General features: G+C 37.3%; 1 protein-coding gene across 1 annotated transcript; it reads left to right on the forward strand.

Annotated features, from left to right (window-relative positions):
• The first annotated feature begins 3,197 nt into the window (after positions 1-3,197).
• Positions 3,198-26,108, forward strand: LOC141434465 (sodium channel protein Nach-like). Its single transcript, XM_074096885.1, has 11 exons — positions 3,198-3,322; positions 7,132-7,326; positions 8,009-8,212; positions 9,626-9,767; positions 10,010-10,114; positions 11,243-11,441; positions 12,459-12,512; positions 13,048-13,129; positions 13,922-14,040; positions 18,575-18,702; positions 25,724-26,108. The coding sequence occupies exons 1-10, from the start codon at positions 3,198-3,200 to the stop codon at positions 18,667-18,669; spliced, it is 1,320 nt and encodes a 439-aa protein (XP_073952986.1). The 3' UTR covers positions 18,670-18,702; positions 25,724-26,108.

Below are 26,108 nucleotides of genomic sequence, written 5' to 3' on the forward strand. Positions count from 1 at the left end.
CCCAAAGACACCGGCACCCGAATGATACTTCACTCTATCATATAACCTCTCCTTCCATCGCATCACCTGCCTCACTCCACTTGACTAAGCCCGTACATTCTATCTCACTTCACTGCACACCGATTTTCAAAACACACTGGCCATACTACTTCGAAGAAAGAATATAATTTGAAATTTAAATGTTTGGAGTTCAAGGTGTTCTATTTTTGAACATCATGCGCTCGAGTGCCCGGTAGCGCGATCCGAGCAATACTGAGGTTATGTGACAGAGAGAAAAACGATAATAAGTGTTTACTATAAATGTTGATTGTTGACGTAACCATTATGTGATTGTGGTGCGATAGCATTATGATAATGATAAGAGCATTGAATGTGTTCTCGGCTTACTTCGTTTTAGACCTACACGAACATGATAGAGCTATCATGGTTATCGTATTTACTCTTCCAAATGCCGTGGTAACAATATTATTATAATCACTGTTTTTGTTATCATTGACTTACCTATCACTTGACATTGAATTTTTCATTTATTTGCTATAAGTTTTCAGGCGATCTTTGAACTCTACATAATAATATATCTTATTTACTTGGTGAACAATTATAAAGTGGAATCAAAACTGAACGAACTACCATTTTCAGTTTCTAATCGCAAATTGTTAATGAAAAGGACGCAGATAAAAACTGTCTGTCATTTTATTGAAGTACGTCGGATCATTTAATAAAACAAAGGTTCCTATACGACATATTAAGATTTTTTTGTCGTAGCTAATTGTCACTAAGGGCGTATGTACAAACGCGTTTAAGACATCAAACATTTGCAAAAGCTACTGCAAAAATTACTGAATCTGTTCGCGATAATTGGGGTTGTCCGCGCCTTAAAATTACGCTTTTTAAGGCGGAGGCTGGCACTTGCCATATGCCCTAAGTTTAATCAAAATATGATTAAAACATGAAAGCGATTAGGTACGTTTTAAAAGTAGTGGCATCGACAATTTTTGTAAAAATTATATTTTTTGTCTTGTTAATTATACAATTTTACTCACAAATTAAATGTGATGAAAAATATTGGATGTCGTACGGGCGGTGTACTGGAATTACGAACGTCGACTCATAAAGCGCTTGGTCTTCGACTTCGGGCTTGTAATAGACTCTCGTTCGTAATTCTTTATTTATAGTCTTTAAGACACACACGAAACTGAAATGTCCAGTGTGCCCAGTGGGAACGAGGGTTCTATATTATGCATGCTTCAACCGCAAACAAACACAACGCTAAGCATATTTGTTCATGCGTTTTGTTGCTAAGCGATAGAACGAGGGACTCAAATCGAGACTGCATGATAAGAAATTAACTACTAAAATATTAACATACTAGCTGCGACTTTGTTCGTTTTCGTTTATCCTACTCGTTTCGAGTACATTTTTGATTTTAGACAATTAATGATAGCAAAACTCATAATTGTTACTATTTTACCATTGGATTCTAGAGGTCCCTATTTTCATTTGAGTATAATAAGATTTGCTCACCATCCGAAGAAACAGCACTATCAGTTTATGTTAGTCAACCGTAAGTAATTAAGATAATTCGGGGTAGCGTAAGGAAAGTAAGTTATGAACACTCTACCCGAGTAGGCTTTTGAGAGGAAGCATTGGCTGTATTGACACTGTCCTTGGGATATTCCATAGTCTCACAAGATCAAGATTATTGGTTAGTCGACCGACTGACAGCGGGACTGGAATGGTTTTTGTATGATTTTTTTGTTCATCTCATCTCGGAATATCACGGAATATCCCAACTCTCGGAATACCTAAGTAGGCTAGGTCAAGGTCCTCAGCTAGTGCGGATTGGAAGGCATACGGTTATCCTATTCTTTGACGTCACGCGAAGTGACCATAGATTACAATTGACGACTTTTTTTACCCGACTGCCCAAAGGAGGGTTATGTTTTTCGAGCGTATATGTTGTTTGTTTGGTATGTATGTATTTAAGTATGTATGTATGTATGTATGTAAGTATGTATATATGTGGGTATGTTTGTCCATTTCTTTGGTCCTCGCTGCAGCCTAAACGGCTGGACGGATTGTAACATATGAGGTATCATTGGATTCGTCATAACTGTCGGAGTGACATAGGGTATATAATATTTCAATATGGCGTCTGCGAAAACAAATATGGCGAAGGAATAAAAATATATTTTGTATAGTAACAATATGGGATTCAAATAAAAGCTAATAATTAGCCCATTCAAAATGTATATGGGTTATAAATAATAATTTTAATCTACTATTTTCACAGAAATATCAAAAAAGTATAAAATAAAAAACATAAAATTTAAAAAATCAAAAAACCCGTTTGCCTTACAAAGTTAAAAACTAAAAGGAATAAAATAAGTGTAGTGGTCTAGAACTCTGTCAAGAAGCTTATTTAAGGTTCAACAGTCGGGACCCATTCAAATCGTAACCAGCTCAAAAAATCTTAGTAATGGGTCCCGACTGTTGAATCTTAAATGAGCTTCTTGACAGAGTTATGAATCCTGGAAGAATCGATATTGGCATGAACATTGATGAATCCTTCTAGACCACTAGAGTTATTTTCTTCCTTTTAGTTTTTAACTTTTTAAGGCAGTCGGGTTTTTTACTCTTTATTTTCGTCGCGGCACGACGCAAACGAAGTTGCGAATAACCACTAGTCATGTATAAGTAAAGGTTTACTATTATAGCTATTTATTATTTAAATGATTTGTGTTTTTATAGCATGCTCAGGCCTGCGTGCGTCTAAGCTTGTTGCATTAGTTGGACATGTCAAATCCATTAGCAGACAGCTATGGGTAAGTAAGTACAAAGGTCGCAGCTAGCTGTTTTAATTGAAAATATCAGTGAACTAAAAGAATTACCTTGCTCACCCGCGACCTCATTCATTGATATGGACCTCCGCAAAATAACGCCTGATTCAATAAATTATTTGAAAATGTCAGTCTACGAAACGAACATCTCAACCGAATGGGTACGTTTGCCACATGCTAAATCGGCGCACCTAAATATCCGATACATACGACTGTTTCTAGGCCAGTAGGAGTATTTCAGATATTTTTGCAGCTCCGCTGTGGCAGATATTAATGCAGGTGCATGGAAACTTTTCAGTACCTACAATTTAAGCTCGAAAATATTTTCTAGGACATTCCCTTACGAATCAAGTAGACATGCAGAAATTGAACGAGAGCGTAGTCACTAGTATAAAAAATAAGATAAACTACTTCGGTGACCGCAGCAATCTACACGGCGTCGGCCATGTTGTATCCCAAACACCCATACCGGGGTTCAAAAGGTGAGTAAATGTGGTATGCCAGCTAGTAAGCATAGCAAATCATACAATAAACGTTGCATTCGTTCACTCATTCATTCATTCATTCATTCGTTCAATCTGGAAACTTTCATGGGAGTTTAAGACAAAGTTTCCATTCTTTTGTGGGGTGCCGGAGTGGGCCGTGGAGCGCCGGTGTTAGAATGTTGTCCTCCGTGGAAACCGGTTGTGAGATAATACCCAAGATGGGCAGCAGGTCTTCACAGCAACCTTTACATCCATACTCTGCTCGCCAACCCGCTTGCCAAGCGTGGTAAGTGTTGGCAATCTCTTCCCCCGGCCACGTATCTGAATATCGACAATTGAAATATCGATAGTTAAAATATTGATGGTCAAAATGGTTTTTCCCTCGACATTTTAACTTTAGATATAGTAATTTTTAATATTCAGATACGTCCCCATCCCCCCTCATGATTGAAGGAACCTATGTTCAACAGGACGTCTTGCGGCTGATATGATGATAATTAATTTATTGCGGATTTTTTTCATAAGTGACGCATCATGAAAAATATCATCTATTAAATAAGGCAGGCTGTTGATATAACATATAAAAGCTATGTATCTAGTGAAGTGAGTGAGGGTACTTTCATAAATAAATTTAAGTTTGGAAACATCTCTTCGGTGCGACATGCTTGAATTGAGGTAAGAGTTTATAGTTGTAGTCTATGCAGCATCACTACATTACGTGACCATACTTACGAGTAGGTACTGCTTGTTTTGAACGGCTTTATTGTGGAAGAGTATCACACTTACAAACTTTCGCATTTATATAGAGAATTAATATGATGTTAATAATACTTTTATTGTTTGCGATACCTAAATCATGGCTAGATTTGCTTGATTCTACGGAGAAAACATAGAGGCCTAAGCTCAGATGGTTGGACGGCGTCGAACAAAAGGTCACTAAGAACCTGGGGGTGATAAGTTGGAGAAGAAAAGCCATGAATAGATCGGACTGGAGAGATTTACTGGACCAGGCTAAGGCCCACTCGCGGATGTAATGCCTCAGATGATGATGATGATAAGGAGAAAACATGCGCAATGACTTGAATATAAAAGCAAAGGTGAAAGGAGAAGGTTATAGGTTTCACTTTAAAGATTTTATGAAAGAAAGAAAGAAAGAAAATACAATTATTCTTAACATTGACTTACAGTACAGACAATTACAAAAACGACAGACAGATGGGGAAAACAGTGTCACGAAACGGACCCAACCTCAGCATAATGCCGGCTCGAGAGCCAGCGCTGTTCTTCCGGTGGGACCGTTTATAGCATTTATTCAATGTTTTTGCTGTACAAAATCGAGACTTATCAACTATCTGACTCACATTATCAGGTTTAATGTAACTTAGAAAGAAAACAGGTCGTTAAAAATTTACAGTTCATTTTTCTTTCACGAAAAGTAATAAATACTCAGAAAAAGTGGGTAAGATGGCAAGTCATTATGTGGAAGAGCGTTGTTAATGTCGTCATTACGCTCCAGCTGCATATTAATCGTCGTCGTAAGTGGCTCGTCAATTTGAACTGTCTGTATGAATTATTTAACTGGCTTTATGTCATTTCGTTATGTCCTATGCGTCACTGTTTGGACAAAGGTTCATCTTGTGTAGATGGTAATTTTTTACAAAAAAGTGTACCTTTTTTCAATTTTCGAAAAATATTTGGTTTTTCCTCCTCAGAATCAAGAGCACAATCGATATCGATAATTAAAAAATAAAATGTTCCAAACAAAAATGACAGTTTCGTGACGTTTTTCTCATACACTTGGTATGGGCGTCACAAAACTGACTCATAAAATTTGTATGATAAAATTAAAAAGACTTTGAAAGAAATGGTACCCACACTGTTTTTTTTTAAAAAGCCCTTATTAATGATTGACAGAATGACAGAGCAATGAATTGTCGTCGGTGAGCGAAGACTTCGAAAACTCCAGATATGTGGAGTACTTTAATCAACGAACCAACAATTGAAGTGGCTATTTGAATTACTATTACATCGATTATTGTCCGGTTACAGGAAATGTTCTCGACGCTTTCATAAAATATCCGAATCCCAAAAGCCTCCTAGGGCGGATACTAGGGACCTAGACATATGATGTCGACTGAAGTAAAATGATCTATTACTTCATAGTGATTACCTAATAATTAATTAAAAGATGACCAATGAATGACCGCTATCTCACGTACAGTCGCACATGGCTGAATATATGTATAGCTATTATTAAACATGAGCCGGGACCTTTTTATAGCGGCAAAACTTCTTATTATTTTTTTTTCTAACCTGTGTAATGTAATGGTCACTACAGTTTTAAATAAATTATTTTCTTTCTTTCTTTCTATTTAAATGATGATTTGTCTAACGGTGTTTCATGTTCAAAAAAGCACCGTACCTATTTGTTAACGAGATTATTTAAGTGCACACCCAAACTCACTGAACCGCCGGAATTTGGTACAGTTTCCATTATTCCCAAGCGGACGAAGTTTGTAAATTGCTAATGCGTTGTTTATGACTTTAGCTGTACAAAACAATGTATATTAACATCACATAACTCACATAATCCCTTGGTCTATTAAGGTGCTTATTACTATTAGTGGATCTGTGAGTTGAAGACGTCACTGTTTTTTTAAAAACGGCTGATACGATATTTTCTACCTTTTTTTACTCCCTTTGCTCCACGTTTGGTTTTTTCCAAAAACTGATTCAAAAAACAAAATGAGAACGATCGAATCTGCTCACAACATGAGAATCGGTTGAGAAATTCAATGAAATATTAGTGCACTAGAAGTTTCCATATTTTGTTGCCTCATTGATCCTTGAATGTAGTGTAGAATATAATTTATAGTTTTTTAGACTATCTATAACTTACCTACATTTATTATGTAGGTAAGTATAGAGAAAAACATAGAAGCATTATCCACTTATGTTTACAGCTTAGATTATTAAGATTGACCAGCGTGCAGCGTGACCTAAGCAGCCGGTTTCGAATTGTTTTTTCTATTTAAAATTCACAAGTTTCGTAACTATCCTGTACTCCAACCATTATTTACGTCTTGTGGTTTTCGTACACCGAAAATGGTAATAGTTTCGAGAGTCTGTGTGGCTTTGGAATTGTTTAGTGTGAGTAGCCCATTTATCTTATTTATTTTATAAAAATCTTTCACTTAATGGATAAGACTATAATTTTCTTATATCTCAACGAAAGCTTTATGCTAAAAGGCTGTGAACGATTTTCAAAAGCATAGTTTAGTTGTTTCTTATTTTTTATAACATTATAAAACGTGGTACCTATCTAAGTTTGTATGTTTCAAATATTAGGTCGATCTGAATTGAAATTCTGGGATTTTACTTAATTCCCGTAGGAATTCCCAAGAATTATTTTATAATTAGGTATATTTATGTATTTTTATTTATTTGTTTCCTATCATATTGTTACCTTAGAATTACATCGCAGTCTTGATTGACGATGCACTTTATACACCAGCGTGAAATTTCACGACTCGGGTGAGATTTCGAGATTTTATCCCGATCCCATAGAAATATCGGAATAAATAATAGCCTATGAGTTATTTCAGATGTCCAGCTATCTACGTACCAAATTTCATCCAAATCTGTCCAGCCGTTTTATCGTAAAGGAGTAACAAACACACACACATTCTCACAAACTTTCGCATTTACCTAGAATATTATCTAGGATGAGTAGGGTTCTTAATAAATAGAGGTATAATAGTTGAAGTAGAATGAAATACACGCTTGATTACTGTTCTTCTTACCAGGTTATTCTGGTTGACCATCCTCGTGGGCTGCGGCGTGGGCTGCGGCCGGATCCTGAGCGAGGCCCTCGGCTTGTACACCCAGGGTTCAGTATCGTTCTCTGCGGACACCAACTACTTGACTTTTGACACGCCCTTCCCGGCGATCACGCTCTGCGAAGGCTTCGATACCACCAGACTTACTGAGTACATCACGGTGTATGTTTTGTTGGATTTTAAACTTACCACGTTATTTTGTTCTGGTCAAATCTTGCAATAGTCGAATTTCATCCACTCCTAGTCATCAGATTGAGTTGTTTGGTGTGTAGTTTGCATGACAATGAAAGCATAATCGACACAATTAAGTGTAGTTATTTAATTTCTTATTTTTAATTCATGCACTTAATATTTTTGTGTAATTTCTTCTTTGTTTTTTTTCTTTAAAAAAAAGTTAAAGTTCAAGAAGAAAATTTCGAATAAAAAATGCAATTTTTTTACACATACACACACACACATTCTCACAAAATGGATATGGATAAAACTATTTTGATGTGGTCAATATTGAGCAATTTATGTATAAATATGTCATTTTCATCACTTGGGGTTTTCGGTAATAATTTAAGCTCATTTTTTTCGGTCACGTTACCTAAAGAGGTAATAATTATGTAGGTATATTGAAATCACAAAACACCAGGAAACAGCTCTACGCTCTACCTACTGCATTGTTTGTATTAAAAAGTTGGATCATTTTCAATATAAGGTTTTTCACTGATTCTACTTAGGTACATTGTCATTCAAACTACTTATCCGTGTGAGCCAAAATTCCTGCCACACAAAACAAAACATAGTAAAATCGGTCTGTCTAATCAAACATACATCATCCATTTTCCCCTTAATCCAGTAAGGAGCTCCCGCCGACCTTGACCCCGTTCTTCAAAGAGGTGTTCTTCTACAACAACAAATACTGCAAGACTTGTATGACATGCAAGATGAACTCGACGTGTGTGGAGAACTTCTTAGAGCTTGTAAAGGACTACAGGCTGGCATGTGAGGAGATGCTGACAGAGTGCTGGTGGGGGGAGCAGCATTTTAAATGTTGTGACAGGTAATTGAATGAACTTGATATGTGTGGAGAGGATGGCCCTTATTTCGCATAGTTATGGCAAATCTGTTATGCGACTTCACATCATGGCAATTATGTAGGCCTCCAACAAGATGGAGCGACGACCTGGTTAATATCGCGGGGTCGCGGTGGATGCGGAAAGCACAAGACGGGAAGGTCTGACTGGAGAGCCCTGGGGGAGGCCTAAGTCCAGCAGTGGACGTCTTTCGGCTGACATGATGATGATGATGATGGTGATGATAACATTATTCACTTTAACTTTAACTGTCATGAAAAATTTAGAAACGCTTGAAACCTTTTTTAGGAGAAGTAAAGATAACCTTTCTAATTAAAAGAAAAAAATAACAGATTTTTAAGTATCAATTAATTTTAAAAATCAAAGAGTTTTCTTTAACGCCAAATTTCGATAGTCCGGTCGGTTACGGGTTGTTCCATAGCCATACATTTTCATCCATTCCCCATTGAGCGTATCTAGATGAGTCAGAGCAAGACTGACTGGTTAGCTCGTTAGGTTAGGTCGTTAGGTATTTTTGGAACAGCCTTGATACTAGATTATTTATAGCTGAAGTGTAAGGAGATGTTGAAGGAGTGCTAGTGTTAAAACATCATTTTTAGGGTTCCGGAGACAAAGTGGCAAAAACAGAACCCTTATAGTTTCGCCATGTCTGTCTGTCTGTCTGTCTGTCCGTCCGCGGCTTTGCTCAGGGACTATCAATGCTAGAAAGCTGTAATTTTGCACGAATATTTATGTACACTATGCCGACAATATGGTACAATAAAAAAAAAATTTTTTTAGGGTACCTCCCACAGACGTAAAGTGGGGGTGATTTTTTTTCTCATCCAACTCTATAGTGTCGGGTATTGTTGGATAGGTCTTTTAAAACCAGGGTTTGCTAAGATTTTGCTTCGATTCAGTGATTTGTTTGCGAAATATTCAACTTTAGTGCAAATTTTCATTAAAATCGAGCGTCCCCCCCCCTCTAAAATCTAAACCGATGGGTGGAAAAATTTGAAAAAAAACAGGATGTTAGTAAGTATAACCAAACTTTCAAGGAAACCTATAACGGCTAAGTTTGTTTGAGAATTATTAGTAGTTTAACAGTAAATACCAGCCTAAGGTATAAAATACACCTAAACTTGGAATGTTCCGTACAAAATACGAAATCCTTAGAAAAATATTACTTTTTTTTCGTAATGGCTACGGAACCCTATTTTGGGCGTGTCCGATACGCTCTTGGCCGGTTTTTTAATTATAGTGTCTTCGTTGAAGTCTCCTGCTGCAGTATCTTCCGTACCAAAGAGTTGATTCCGCCAAAAAAAAAACTGTAAAGAAACAATTTAACGCACATTAATTATCCCTACCGTTTAAAATTATTAAATTATTGAACCTTTCAGGTTTCGTCCAATACAAACAGAGTACGGGGGGTGTTTTGTCTTCAATTCGCGGTCACGTTTGACCTCGAACGAGTCCATGTTGGTCGTCAACCGGCAGGTTGGCCTACCGAGCCTCGTGTTCACTGCTATCCGTACTGTTTCGGTAAGCTGACCCCGAGTAAAGTATCTAGTACCTCCATTTTTTTCACTCCAACTTGGACCCCCGTTTGGTCTCCCGTGGACCCCTAAGCTGGGCCACTTCAGGAATCTTTGTATTAGATCCTTAATGAACCTGAAGATTTCAAGATGTGTTGCTATTTCACTAGTCTTTATCGCAAGTTGGGTATAGCTGGTGTAAAGTCGGGAAACAGTCTCAGCAGTCTCAAATTTAAGAAACCATTTCAGATACGCGTACACTCACCCGATGACGAGGTGTCGATCAAAACGGATAGGGTGTCGGAAAAGGTCGATCTAATTGTGTTGGCTTCCGAAGTCAACGTTACATTAAAAGTAAGTAAGTAGGTACTTATCTTTATTTTCCTCTGAATCGTTTGGAAACCGACGAGTCCCGAGTGACATTAACATTCTAGTTGTACTGCAAGGGTCTTTGCTAGCTGACGCGGTTTGCATGGAGCGGTTGAACGGCTATTGGAAAATAGTATGAGCAGCTTTAACTGCACGTGTCGGATTTTACCCGCACCCACACCCGCAGGCCCTAAAGTCACATGTTTAGGTACTGGAGAAGGTAAATAGTAGGTAAATAAGAAAATGGTTAATAGAGTGTCCCGTTTATTAGCAAAGCGTGGTCTTGCCAATCAAAGTCATTGTGGAAATGGCGGTTTTGTGCCTGGTAACATAACAATAAATAAAAATTAAAAACAGTTTCTTTTACAGAGAGAGAGAGAGAGAGAGAGAGAGAGAGAGAGAGAGAGAGAGAGAGAGAAAGAGAGAGAGAGAGAGAGAGAAACAATTACTTACACATATTCGATACACATAAAAATACATTAGATGGAGAAAAAAAATAACATCGAATAGTATAAAGTGGACCTCACTCAGCATAATGTTACGGCAAGCCGCAACGCTGTTTTTCAGTGGGACCCATTTAAAAACTAACTTTACAGTCTGTAATGTTTATAATACTTAACTGCCGCGTAGGAACTTTGCGATTTTCCTAGATAGAAAAGAAACATGTATTAATCCAGGCTGTAAAATATGTGGCAAAATTTCATCAAAAACCCGTCGAGCTGTTTTAGCATGATGGAGATGTACGATGTTGATCATCCAAAAATCCGGAAACACAAACTTTTGCATTCAAAATATTAGTACGCCTTGAACATGAAACTACCGTGAGACTTACTCATAAACAAAACCGGATAATTCACGTCTTAAATCGAGTTTATAAGTTCGCCATGTCTCGGGCTAATTCGCTATTCGTAGCTCTTCTTCCCGGAGCAAGCTCGGTGGCTGCTGCAACACGCGCACTGCGCGCCACAGCTCTGCTCGCGCGACTCAAGTCTCAAGTTTTTATTTAATTAAATATTAGTACGCCAATGAAGACTTATTTTTTACTAGAATTTAAATTTGCACGGAAAAGTCAGCTTTTTATTGAACTATTTTTTAAGTAAAATATTTTTTCAGGCGGAGGCTACAACTAGTGATGTTTCGATCAATCTCTTAGACCCCGTGAAACGCGGCTGCCTCTTGGTGCACGAGAAACCTGCGTTCGCGCAACATTGGCCGTTCCCGCGCTACTCGTACAACGCATGCGTTCTGTATTGCAGAGCCATGAAGCAAGTGGAAGTTTGTAACTGCACCCACCATTTTATGCCGCAGCAAAGTAAGTTCTTCATTTATCCCTATTGATATCCATACTAATATTATAAATGCGAAAGTGTGGGTGTTTGTGTGTATGTATGTTTGTCCGTCTTTCACGTCGCAAAGGAGCGACGGATCGACGTGATATTTGGCATAAAGATAGCCAGCGGCCAGCGAGTGACATAGGCTACTTTTTATCCCGAAAAAATGCACAGTTTCCGAGGGAACAGCGCGCGATAACCGAATTCCATGCGGGCGAAGTCGCGGGAAAAAGCTATAGTTGATATTATCCTAAGTCCTTTGTTGTTGTCAAACTTTGGTCATCATCTACCTGTATTTTTAACTAACTGCAAAAAATTGCAGCGTTCTATGTTACCTATGTTTTGTATAGGTATCAGCTTTTAAACATTAGGGGGCTGTTTCACCATCCACTGATTAGTGATAACTGACGGTAAAATGTGATGCCGTCTCCGTCTATTCGAACAAAACAAATAGAGACGGCATCACATTTAACCGTCAGTTAACACTAATCAATGGATGGTGAAACAGCCTATAAATGTATAAATGTGGTTTTTCTTGTCACTAAAATCGATGACATGGTTCCGTAGAACCGGTAGAACAGATCTTTCCGTGTGTTTTAGTTTCAGAGGAGCCAATAAAGGGGTCATTATTCGAGCTTTTATTCCACGATTTTCATGCTAGAGATTCTGTTGCAGTCCCAGTTTATCTAGTAAAAGTAAAGGAGGTCTAAAAAATACTCGAAAATTTCACCAAATTCAGCAGTTAATTAAAGCACTTAATTAAAAAAAAATGATCACGAAAATGAGGCGATTGAAACGCTCAAATAAGGAAAAAAAAGAAAGAAAGAAAATAATTTAATTATAACAGCAATGACACATAATTAAATAAGGACCCATCGACCCGTCTAAATGGGCTGTGCTATGAATTTATATCTCTGTTATAAGTACGATAGAAACGAAATTCCTTTACCGTTTTGATGTCTATATTCAGTTCTCATTACTGGTCTTTGTTATTGTAGATGGGATCGATGTGTGTGACATCCAAGGATTAGCGTGCTTATACAAAAACAGGGGTGAGTAATCTTATACTTCTGAATGATCTTTCTTCCCTCATTGTTTTTGGATCTTTGTCGTTAGCACAATTTATTATTATTCGCTTTCTGAAGCTAGCTGAAGTAGGTACTTAGGTACTTTGAATCAGATTTTTCAAAGTGATTTAATTATCATCTATTTTAACTAGTTTTTGGCTACCGCTTCATTCGCGTAGATAGTAAAAATTAACGATTATTGTAAATAACAGTAATCTGTCAATAACAGTAACTGTTTATATCCTATCTCTTCTTAGAGCAAATCTATGTGATCCACAAGAAATAATATTTCTTGAGGTTCATATAGATTTGCTAAACATATTATGTTTGCCAAATTTTAAGTTTCTAGCTCTTTTGGTTTAGGTCGTGTGTTACCTTATTCATACCGTTGGTCCAGCTTCTAGGATTTAGGAAGTTAACGAAAACTGTTTTTCTCTTTCAATCCGTTTTTCTAGCCGTGAAATGTATCAAATGTTTGGAATATAAGGCGTATTACGAGTATTCTTATCTTTCATTCCAGATGAACTTATATTGAACTATAACTGCGGGTGCCCCATGGCATGTGAAGAAATAAATTATGAAACACTGTATACAACATATAAGTAAGTATGTAATTCAGAGCCCGGAATTTTTGCGGCATTTTTGATCAACCATAGTGACTTCTCAGTTATCGACTTTCGATATTCAATATCGATATATCGATACAAGACATGTTAAAAAAGATTAAAAGTAGAGGTAATTAATAGATGGTTTTGTCATTAAAGAGCGATCTCTTCCAATTAACTTTTGAGCAGTCGAAAATGTGAAATATTAGACATAGTAAATATGGATTATGCAATGAAAACAATGAATAGTTAACAATTTCTAATTTATTAATTAAATTTTATATTCAAAGTCTGTTGTAGTGCTTTAAAATAAGTGTCCCATTAGTGTCTTTATAAAAGATATTACGATAATATCATTATCGATATTATTTAGGTAGAGTCGATAAGTGAGAAGTCACTATGACAGATCAAAAATGCCGTGAAAATTTGGAAGTATACAAAGATTACGGTCTAGTAGTCTTATTCTCAACCCATAGAGCACCCTATGATTATAGGTATAATAAATATTTTTGATTAATTATGGACGGAAGGAAGCCGTGTTGTCTCTGTATTGCACGCTCACGGCCGCATTTACTATCTCTTTCTACCCATATCCTACATCGTTTGACAGAAAGAAGTGGTGAAAACGATTGCGATTCCCAGTATATAGCCTCTAGGTAATCGGTTCAGCAGTTAAGGCGTGAAAGCAGTACAAACAATGAAACTCACTTTCGCATTTACAATAGTAAGGAGTAAGGACAAGATTAGTTTAGACGTAGACTACAGTAATGTAACGTCATTCTGTTGCAGTCGTAAGACAAACCTGTCGAACAAGGTGGTGCGAGCCTCCAGAGTGCTGGTACGGCTGCACTCGCTGCCCACTCTGCGCGTGCGCCGCCACGCCATCAGGGACCTGCTAGGTGTCGTTGGTAGGGATCAACGCATAAATGATAATAGCATCGCTTAAATTTTGACATTGCTTACTAGGAAGAATAAAAATCTGACAAGTGCGAGTTGAATTCGTACACCGAGGATTCCGTACAAATTTGTTCAGGCACGGAACCCTAAAAATTTTGAACATCTTTCATCATTTCAAGACATGCTTGACAGTTTGTTACGACTTGCCTAAGTTTATACGTTTTGCTAATAAAATATATAAATAACTACCAAGCACAATAACTAAACACACTTACGGCACATGACGCGTTAAGTCCCCTCTTGCACACCCCATCTGGCTCTAGCAAAATAGTTTATTCATAACATAATAACTCCAGCCCAATGATGATAAATGGTACAGGCACTGACGAGAAGCTGTCCTCTAATAAAGCGTTTATGGACCGAAAGAGCCATTACCCTTGTCTGGCCGGCGCAGCGGGGTGTTTATGATGTGGTAAAAGCAACTTACCGGATCGCTAATGCTGCATGAGACTAGTAAAGAGATGTTAACATCGTACAATCACCAGCACCAATATCTAACACAACAAAGCGTGCAAATATCTGATATGATCATCATCATCCCAGGCTATATACGTCCCACTGCTGGGCACAGGCCTCCTCTCAGAACAAGAGGGCTTGGGCCATAGTTCCCACGCGGGCCCAGTGCGGATTGGGAACTTCGCACGCACCATTGAATCGCTTCGCAGGTTTGTGCAGGTTTCCTCACGATGTTTTCCTTCACCGCAAAGCTCGTGGTAAATTTCAAATGTAATTCCGCACATGAATTTCGAAAAACTGAGAGGTGCGAGCCGGGGTTCGAACCCACGACCCTCTGCTTGAGAGGCGATAGGTCAAACCAATAGGCCACCACGGCTTGATATGATATGATATGGCTCTATTTTTAAGGCCAGTAGGGCTTGTTACATATTTTTGCACTCCGCTGTGGCAAATATTAATGCAGGTGACTACAGTGTTATTTTTGACATGTGTTTACTTTATGGGGATTATTCGACGCTCATGCCATTATTGTTTCTTCCTAGTCGCGATTCTGCACAATATGGATTCCACACATTTGATTTTGATGACATTCCTTATTCTTCGCAGTCATTAGTTTTATACAATCCGGTTTCTTCCTAGTCGCGATTCTGCACAATATGGATTCCACACAGTTGCTTTTGATCACCCAGAAAAAATGGTAATGATAAAAATGCGTACCATATTAAAGAATAAAGAATGTGATCAAAAGCAACTGTGTGGAATCCATATTGTGCAGAATCGCGACTAGGAAGAAACCGGATTGTATAAAACTACTGACTGCGAAGAATAAGGAATGTGATCAAAAGCAAATGTGTGGAATCCATATTGTGCAGAATCGCGACTAGGAAGAAACCGGATTGTATAAAACTAATGACTGCGAAGAATAAGGAATGTGATCAAAAGCAAATGTGTGGAATCCATATTGTGCAGAATCGCGACTAGGAAGAAACAATAATGGCATGAGCGTCGAATAACCCCTTTATGGGACGCACCATGGTAATAAAGGTTAACACGTTCACTGCGGGAAACAATTTCGAAGACTTTAAATCGGTGCGTCATAGGGTATGTAAGATCCGACATTCGACTTTTTGTTAGAGCGTTTGCGGGTCGAAAGGACCTGTTTGACATGCTCGTCTAAAAAGGTCATTATCTGCATAGTTATGATAAATGTTGTTAATATTTGAATTGTAATAGGTAGTCATAGAGTTGCTTTTGGTACAGTTAAGTTCGTAAGTAGATGCAATCACTTAATACTATTTGAACATATGTGTAAAACTGACGGACTTTTTATGCCCGATATACGCACTGACAGAAAAAACTATCGATAGAATTTTAGGGTTGCAAGGTAACAAAAAACATCGATATCGAGCAAAAAAAATATTTTGTAATTTCAGATGTATGTGTTACATAGTAGCATTCGCGCGAAGAGATTTTTTACAATATTCACATAAAGTTTTGACTTTATTCACTCTATTTGCGGTGTGTTTGCTGCTCAAAGTTTAACGTAATTTGTCATAGCACCCAGAACAATTTCGTTTCTTTGTTCCCAGTTTTAAGCAATGACCTGTAGCCAAATCTGTATTAATTGAACAAGACACAGCGTTTGTTTTCGGTTACATTTGCAAACACTCACGGAGAAACCTATCTTTTGTTCTTATCACGAGCACTGCACTAGTAAAAATAGCCAATAATCTAGTGCGGTTATCGGGTCATTGGGCATCGGGTCACTAAGATCCTATACCGCACCAGACGTTATTTTTTTCCTTTCAGTCGGGGTAGGCCATAAAGGATCCGAGGGCGTTTTTTATAGGGATTGATTTCTTTGAAAGAGGCAATTCCAAAACAGTAACTGTCTCACTCATACTCAGCTGATAACCTATTTAAATTTATCCCGCACCAGCGGTAGGTCAAGTAATTTTTTCGCCGCACCGCAGGCTAGATGTGCATATGATCTATTCGACCCGAAACCGCAGTGAACGTGTTAAACTGTTGTGCTGGTGTTGCTCTGAAGATGAGCTCTGGTTGAGTTCGAAACGCGTGAAGTGTGGTGGTGGTGATAGATGAGTTTGTGTGATTTGTGTGTGTTCTTACAGTGTGAAGGTGGAGAAACTGGATGAACACACATTTTTTGCATAAACGTTTTGCATAAGGTCGCGGGTGATCAAAGCAATTGTTTCAGTTCATTGTCTGTGAACCTATTATTTAATCATTTTGTATAATATTTTTTCGATTTGGCCAGAAAGTTAATTACAAGATTTAGTTAAGGTATGTAGGAGATGGTGGGACGAGTAGAGACGAGTGACGAGTGGCATAAGAAAGGGGAGGCTTTTGCCCAGCAGTGGGACACATTTTATGCTACTTAAAAAAAGTTTCTATCTCTAGTGGTGATCTCTGTAAACTAAAACACAAATTTTCCATTACGTAACTCTGTATGGAGCTATCTAGCGACCAGTACTTGCATATATTTTGGAAATATTACTACGATAACGAACAACTAATACCGACATTCAATCAACCAAGCGATTGCGGCAATCACCCTTTGACGTCAGGTGTTCCAATTAGATGAAATTACTTAATAATAGTAGCTGTCAAGTTTCCCGCATCACTAATCAAAGTTGACAACTACAGAGACCGACAATCAAAATATGGAATGCAAATTGAATTTCACTAACTACCTGCCAATGACATCGTGAAACTATTGTACAGGAATTTACAATGATGCGACCGTGGTAATTCAGTTTGTCAACAAAGAAATATGTCTTACTAACGGGTCTTTATTAATTCGCATCACGTAATACCTAGTCGTAAATCATACTGGCATAACGTTATTTCGCATAATGTTTTATTCGTGTAACGTTAATAGTTAAATACCCATAATGTTAATGCGCATGATGTAAATTGGCGAAACAATGAGTTGGCATATTTTTTTAGTTAGATATGAAAAGTTAGCTACTATGTGAAAATATCCACTATCGGGCTGGTACAACAAATATACTACCAACTACAACCTAACCAAACCGAGTCAGTTTTGCCCTGACGTAATTTTTCGCCACTCCAGTTGCAGATTTGTAGATATGCATAAGAAACAGTGTTCGTAAACCTTTGGTGATTTTTTATTATCACTGTTTTTGTACAGAAGTAATGAATAGCTAATGTATAAATTTGTCGGAAAAGGTCGTATTTAGGGATCTTGATGAAATTTTGTACGTAGATAGCTGGATATCTGGAATAACACATAGGCTACTTTTTATCCCGATATTACCACGGGATAGGGATCAAATCTGGAAATAACAACCGCCGGGCTTAGAGTCATGAAATTTGGTATGTAGATAGCTGGATGTCTGAAATAACACATAGGCTACTTTTATTTCAATATTCCCACGGGATAGTTGTTCTTAACACAACACCTCAATGAAGATTACGATATAAATTTTGGGATTTCCCACGGGAATTTTGTAAAATCCCGGTATTTCAATTGTAACTACCAGATCGAATAGTTACCGCGTGCGAAGCCGCGGGTAAACTCTAATTGAATATATCTTCTAACATTTTAATTTTAACATTTGATTTAATTTTAATTTTGTAATTTTTCTCTTATTGTAACACTTATTGTATATTTTAACATAATCTTACAACATTTGCATTTTCAGGATGGTAGGAGGTTGAATTAAACAAAAATTAATTAATTTATTTCTTATAGCCCAAGTATCAAAATTATCTACGCCGGGCTAGAATGATAATATGACAATTTTGACAGTCTCAAAAATGATACCAGATTAAAGTTTCGTAAAAAATGCGTGGACAGCTTTGGCTGGTCAGCAGGGCTACTACGAAACTCGAAACTCGAAATTCGTGTCGTGCGGTCCCTCTAACATTATACTATTTAATACGAGAGCGAAAGGGACGTGCGATACGAACTTCGAGTTTCGAGTTTCGTAGTAGCCCTGCAGAGTCTAGCGTACGAAAATGATTTATTTTTTATTATTTCAGTGGACGTCGGCGGTGTGGGTGGCGTTTTCTTTGGGGCATCACTGTTGAGCGTCATCGAAATAGTATATCTCCTTTGCTTACGGCGGGAGACTTAAAATATTTCTACAAATTACAAAACTGGGAACTAGGTAAGCATAAGTAAGCCGTTTAAGAGCTACGGTACCACAGACAGACACACAGACACTTGGACATACAGACACACACTCACATAGCGGTCAAACTTATAACACTGCGTCGGGGGTATAGCCGGCTATAGTTCCGCGTGACCTACGTACCCTTTTAACTAAGGAGTTAGGTGACGGCCCTCACTCCTGAACTTTGACGAGCTTTATCTTTGTCATTTTTGTTTCATTGAAAGAAAAAAACGTGTCATATTTTCTGATAATGTAACTGACAGACTAAGTAGAATGTTTTTTATCCAGGAATCTATGGAAAAAACCGGCCAAGAGCGTGTCGGACACGCCCGAAATAGGGTTCCGTAGCCATTACGAAAAAATAAGTCATATTTTTCTAAGGATTTCGTATTTTGTACGGAATATTCCAAGTGTAGGTATATTTTATACCTTAGGCTGCTATATTTACTCTTAAACTATAATAATTATCAAGAAAACTTAACCGTTATAGTTTTCCTTGTCGGTTTCATATACTTACTACCATCCTGAATTTTTTCAAATTTTTTCACCCACCGGTTTAGATTTTAGAGGGGGAAGGGGGGACGCTCGATTTTAATGAAAATTTGCACTTTCAAGTTGAATATTTTGCAAACAAATCACTGAATCGAAAAATCGTTTTAGCAACCCCCTAACCCCAACCCCCTGGTTTTAAAAGACCTATCCAACGGTACCCCACACTACAAGATTGGATGAGAAAAAAAATCACCCCCGCTTTTGTCTAGGGGGTACTGGGGCTACCGTAAAAAAATTTTTTTGAGTTGCATAGTTTACATAATATATTCGTGCAAAATTACAGCTTTCTAGCAGTGATAGTCCCTGAGCAAAGCCGCGGACGGATAGACAGACAGACAGACACAGACATGGCAAAACTATAAGGGTTCCGTTTTTGCCATTTTGGCTACGGAACCCTAAAAAACGTTATTTTCTTTATCTATAAAAAACACTGCCTAAACTAAGTATTACCTATTTCAAAATTCAACAACAGAAAAAGAAACTTATTTAATTAAGCAACCGTTTAATTAAACATTATCTTTTCGTGATGAGTGAGTGAGATTCATGAACTTTAATAATTATGATCATCATCTGAACGTTAGTGTTATTAGTTTAAGAAAAAGTAGGCTCCGTTATATAAAATTTGGATCATCAGTAAAAAAAGAAAACAATATTAAAAAAATTGTTTTGTCCATGACTGGTGCTCACCCTAATATGACTTGCTTAACTTCAAACTCAAATAAGTCTAATGGTTTCCTAATGTTTGACGTAAAACATTTGGCAACTTTTAATTTCCCAACTGTTTAATATTTCTAAAACTGTAAATGTTTTAGTATTATCTGTGGTATTATAATAAAACTAACCTAACCTAACCTAAAAAGTTCTACACGATGGCCCTGAAATAAATCCTGAAATATTTACAGTTTTAGAGTTTGCGAAATAAAAAGTTGCGAAATGAAACAGGTTGAGAAATTAAAAGTTGCGAAAAGGCAGTACCCGAAGTCTAATTCTAAAAATTTTGCGATTTTGGTATCAAAAGCAAATAAGGTCGAGGGTAGAGTACTTATCCGAGTTTGAAGTTATGCGACTCATATAGCATTGCTAGTCGCACATAGTCGTGGCTCAGCTGTAGGTATTACTCGCAAGTTAGTCGTCGGCTTCATCGGGGCGTGTCTCTCCACAAACAAGATAAGTTCTGTAATCTGCATCGCTGCGCCCCGTTATTTAAGTTAGGCTTTGTTTTTCAATTAACTTTGAACAGAATTATGTAGATGTTGCACATAGCTTAATTAATTTGTAAAGTCTTACAAATAACACAGTGAGGTGAATATTGGGTGAATATGCTGCAATAGCGTAGTTACAGGTTATATTTTTATTAGGCAATAGGTACTGGAAGGAAGAGAAGCTCTTCGTAACGTTTTTCGTACATAAATAAGTAACTAAATATAAAAAAAAACTACGAACGGTAAGTACCAGTCACAGGCAAAACTTTTACCTACATCATACAGCCGCTGATATAGACCAATTATAAAGTTTCATTTTTGCACGTTCAACGCAGTTCTATAATGTTCACGTACATTACCGTCATAGATAGAACGAAAACAATACGTTTTTTTGTATGGGGTAGTTTCATTCTATCTCTGTCACAGTTAAAACTAAAACTTGAAAATCTCAAACTCGGAATTAGTAAATATACTGAATATCAACAAATAATAAAAACCGGTCAAGCATGAATCGGTCTTAGAGGAAATTTAAAATTTTGCAAATAAAATTATTAATAATGATACGTTTTTTTGTATGAGGACCTCACTTTTAATTTAATTTAGTAACTTTTATTAATTTTTAACCCCCGACGCAAAAGGAGGGGTGTTATAAGTTTGAGGGGTGTGTCTGTGTATCTGTCACGTCTGTCTGTCTGTGGCACCGTAGCTCTTAAACAGGTGGACCGATTTGAATGCGGTTTTTTTTTATTTGAAGGTTTTCTAGCGATGGTTCTTAGACATGTTTCATCAAAATCGGTTTAGCCGTTTTTGAAGTGACAAATACAAAGTCGGGGGTTTTCCAACTTTATTGGTTAGGTTAGTTGTAATAGCAGTAATAGAAACACATTATGCGTAAATTACAGCTGTCTAAATATCTATTACGGTTCTCGAGAACAGTCCTGAGATAGTCAGACTGACAGATAGCGAAGTGACGGTATTAGGATTCTGTTTGTCACCCTTCGGATATCCTAAAATCATCATATCATCATCATATGTAGGGCGTCCCACTGTTGGACTAAATAGTTAGACCTCCCCCCCCCCCTTAAACCTCCAGTTGCTTCGGCCTATTCTTAGCTTTATCGACAAAGAAAAATCACTCAGATAGGTATGAGTAGATATTATAGTCAAGCTACCAAGAGTTTTTAAGAAAGAGGCTATAAGCTTTGGAATTTACTCTTTAAGTTTTATTGCTCAAGTCTCGAGAATTCAATTAATGTTTAAAAGTAAAATATTTTATCCCGTTAGGAAACCAGATGAGTAACTCTTACCAACCTGCTTCCAAAGGGCGGCACAAAAGTTACCAATTGTATACTTGCGGAGACAGTATTAAAATATAAACATTGTCTGATTAAAAAAGTTGACGTAAGTACCTACTTTGGTACTGTAAGAACAAGGTCACAGTATATATATAAGCTAAAGCAGTAGGGAAGCTACGAACAAATCGATCTAAACGAACACACTCACACAGACGCGCGCTCTACACGGCCTCTAAGGGGGTCTCGCGACTGCAGTACCGCGACACTTACAAGTCTAGGCGAGTTAGTTTACTGTTACAAGGTCCTTAATATCTGAAAGAACCCTATTTGTCTGGTAAATAAAAACACTGGAAGAACTGATCGACGTATTCGTTGAAGTTTTAAATAATAACCTAACCGACAAAAAGATGGAAAACTCCCGATTTTGATGAAACATGTCTAATCGCTAGAAAACCTGATTTCAAATAAAAAAAAACCGCATTCAAATCGGTCCACCCGTTTAAGAGCTACGGACCACATATAGAAAGACAGACACACATAGCGATCAAACTTATAACACCCCTCTTTTTGAGGGTCGCTTGACTATATTTCATCATCAGGAATCCTTTTGAGCTTTGGCGGATTTTATAACAATACGACAACTAAAACGCGCTCAGAATATTGTTTTATTAGCGTTTTTAGCACGCTATTTTAAGGCTATGTAGGAACAGGCCGAGAATAAGTCTGTGGATGTGGTGTTTATAATGGTTGATGGAAAAATGAGATAGAATAACTATTAGTATAAGATCCGAACTTGAAAAAATCTGCACCGGTCTGATAATAGAATGAAATGTATGTTATAATAAATTTAGTATGTTAGGAAATATATTAGAAAAGGTTTTGTTAATAAAAGTCCTGAACAGGCAATTTTTTTTATTCATTAATTGTTAATGTTTTTTTTTTTATTAAATGCAGACCTTACCCTATATCAACGTGTTCACAATAAAACAGCGATAACGTTGATATACAATTTGTATTATCGTATTATCTAATGAAGTGAAAGTACCTAACTGGCATCGTCATAACTGGCAACCCAATAGTTCGTCCAGGTAAACAATAGCAAGGTTTTATACTCTAAGGGGCTGTTTCACCATCCATCGATTAGTGTTAAGTGACTGTTAAATGTGATGCCGTCTCTATTTGTTTTGTTCGAATAGACGGAGACGGCATCACATTTAACCGTCACTTAACACTAATCAATGGATGGTGAAACAGCCCCTAAGTCAATATAAAATTGTCTTATTATCTGGATGATGCAACCAGAATATATTAAAAACCATTTTTTAAAAATAATTAAAAAATCCTGTCCAGGATTTTTTTAGCAAATCCATTTCTAATACACTAAATTTATTATAAAATAGGTAGTTACATTTCATTATATTATCAGACCGGAGCAGATCTTTTCAAGATCGGATCTTAGTCCAATATGGTCAATGGAAAAATGAGATAGACTAATCACTAATAATAACTATGAAGGAAAGAAAATAAATCTGTGTTGTTAGAAAAGTTGAAAACATACTTCATGGAAGACAAAATATTCAGTACGTAGCTGGCTGCTAGAAATGAACACCAACAGTGGTCAAGAAAAATGACATTTGTTTTATTTATAATCTATACAAATAATGTCACTGTTACTTTTGATTATAGGCAAAGTTTTTTATATTATTTTTATTACTTTATCGTTTTGTAACCATGAGTATTGAACTGGTTTATTTTTTTTATTTATTCGCTATTGCGGATTTGTCTTTTGCGTTCAGGACAAACTATTCTAATGCCGATCCGAAACTTGGAGTGTATGGTAAGTTGGTATATGTTGTTGTATCAAACGCCATCACCATCAGATGGACAGACAGGCCGACAGACGGACAGCAATGTGATCCAATAAGGTTTCTTTTTCATGTTTTTGAAGTGCGGAACAATGAAAATCAACTTATTCGCCTCCTACTTTTTAACCCCCGACGCAAAAAGAGGGGTGTTATAAGTATGACCGCTATGTGTGTCTGTGTGTCTGTCTGTGGCACCGTAGCTCTTAAACGGGTGGACCGATTTGACTCAATCACGTCTAAACCGCTGAACCGATTTAGATGAAATTCGGTATAGTTTAAGTTTCGGGAAAGGACCTAGGATAGTTTTTATCCTGGAAGATTGCATGCTTCGCGCGGGATAGCGATAAACGGATATTATGCGGACGGCCTCGCGGGTAACTGCCAGTTAATGTATAAATAAACAACACGATACATAGTGTATGTAATATTGTGTGTGCTATTCAAAATGATCATATTCTACAAAGTAGGATGCCAAACAACACCAATTCCCTTTTCAACAAGATCACATTTTCGCTCCGTTTAAACACTCGAATGGGGTCAAATAAAAATGCCGTGGACTTTCTCCGAAATAAACAATTTAATTACACCCTTCAATGAATTGTTCACAATCACAGCATTCGAGTAAAGTAATCAAGCGAGCCTCCCGATGGCTCAATTAAGTTTGTGAATGTTTGGGTCTTACTCGGCTCGTATTTTGCTTCAAAGCGTTTTTATTTGGCTGTTTTGCGCCGTCTCAATTTTCTGTTCAGCTGTTTTGTGATTGAATGAGTAAGCATGGCATTCTTTAGTCTACTTTTCAGAAAAAGCACTGGTATTCTTTTATTATCACGGCATAGGTAAGTAGTTATAGCCTACTGACTTCTAATTTTTTTAACAGTTGTAGTACTTGTAAGACCTAGACGTGGCTCACCAGCTTTTTTTATTTTGGATATTATTAGAACATTACTAAAATTCTTTATTTACTTAATGAATTATTTGTGCTCTGTAAAGTACATTCAGTCGTTAGTGATAGTTTAGTTTTTTTTAGTTTGTTCTTTATAAAGTACATGAGGACTCACGGGGATTGAGTATAGTAACAAATTAGGCTTATGTAGATTCAATGCTACTTTTAGTCATCATCAGCTGGAAGATGTCCACTGTTAAACAAAGGCTTAGCTCCCCCTTAGAACTCGCCACTTGCAGCACCGGTTGCTCGCAACTCTTACGATGTCGTCAGTCCACTTGGGAGGCCTGCCAATGTTTGGTCTTCTGGTTGGTGGTGGCCACTCGAGGACTTTTCTATCCCAACGGTTATCTGTTCTACTTTTAATATTTAAATCTTAATTGTCATCATGTCGTATCGTGGTTAAAGTACATACTTTTAATGACTGTATTTCCTGTATCAAATCAATGAATAAGAAAACACCACTTCAAGATCGCGCTTCCTAATCTAACTGAAAAGACGAATTAAAATCCTGAATGACTTTCATTCACACAAAATCCAAGAAAAAAGTAATTGATCCGTTCATTGCATGGGTTAAATATCTTGAGCAATCAATTTGGCTGCCTTCTTCATGCAGAATACTTAGGAATCCTTTGTGGCGCGTTTAATTAATTCTGAAGATTGATGAGCTCTTAATAACAAGGCAATTCAATGAATACAGTACAAATTAACTGTTGTAACCATTTAGGGACGTTCGAATACTCATGGTAAAAATTAGTTTATCTAAAGTACTGTTTTATCTACTTACTACCCTTTGCCCGCGGATTCGCACGCGTAAACCGTTGCGCTACTTCTACTATTCAGTCCTGCTAAACAGGACTAAATAAAGTTTGGTTTAGTCCTAATAATAGAACAATTTGTATAGTCTTAATAATAGAACTTAATGGCAATATAATCTGTATGGTCCTATTAGTAGATCTAAACGAATTTTTTATCCGTTGTGTCCAACTAGTAGTACTGAACAGCACCCAATCAACAAAACGGACTAAGCCTATGTTTAGATATTTCCCACGTTTATTTTTATTCTGCTCCTTAACCTATTTTTTCGTCTGCTTCTCCCAGCCTCCCATTGTATACCATACCAATCAGGCCAGTCTATTTTCTTAATGATTGTTACAGCTCCCATGGCGCACTGCAGCGTAGCTCAATGCTCGCTCCCCTGCCGCGGAGCTGCGCCGCCCCCGTCCTGTCCTGATACCATTCCACAATGTGCTTCGGGCTGTGCTTGCATGGCTGACTGCGAACAACAAGCCATCGTGTGCTTCGAGACCAAACATTGTGTACAACGGAAGAAGTACTACGCGAGGACTATGAAGCATAAAGGGGCTTATGCACGAGTGGACTAAATTTAGGACATGCACCCTTAATTTTTTTTGATTGACATTAAGTTTCACATTCAGATAATCAAAATCTGATGTTGATCTTACGAGGTAATAGAAATGTGCTCGTTAAAGCTTCTCGAATATCTTTAACTACTTCTTTCGAATAAATTACCTTCACACGA

The sequence above is a fragment of the Choristoneura fumiferana genome, chromosome 13 (assembly GCF_025370935.1).
Source record: "Choristoneura fumiferana chromosome 13, NRCan_CFum_1, whole genome shotgun sequence".
Lineage (NCBI taxonomy): Eukaryota > Metazoa > Arthropoda > Insecta > Lepidoptera > Tortricidae > Choristoneura > Choristoneura fumiferana.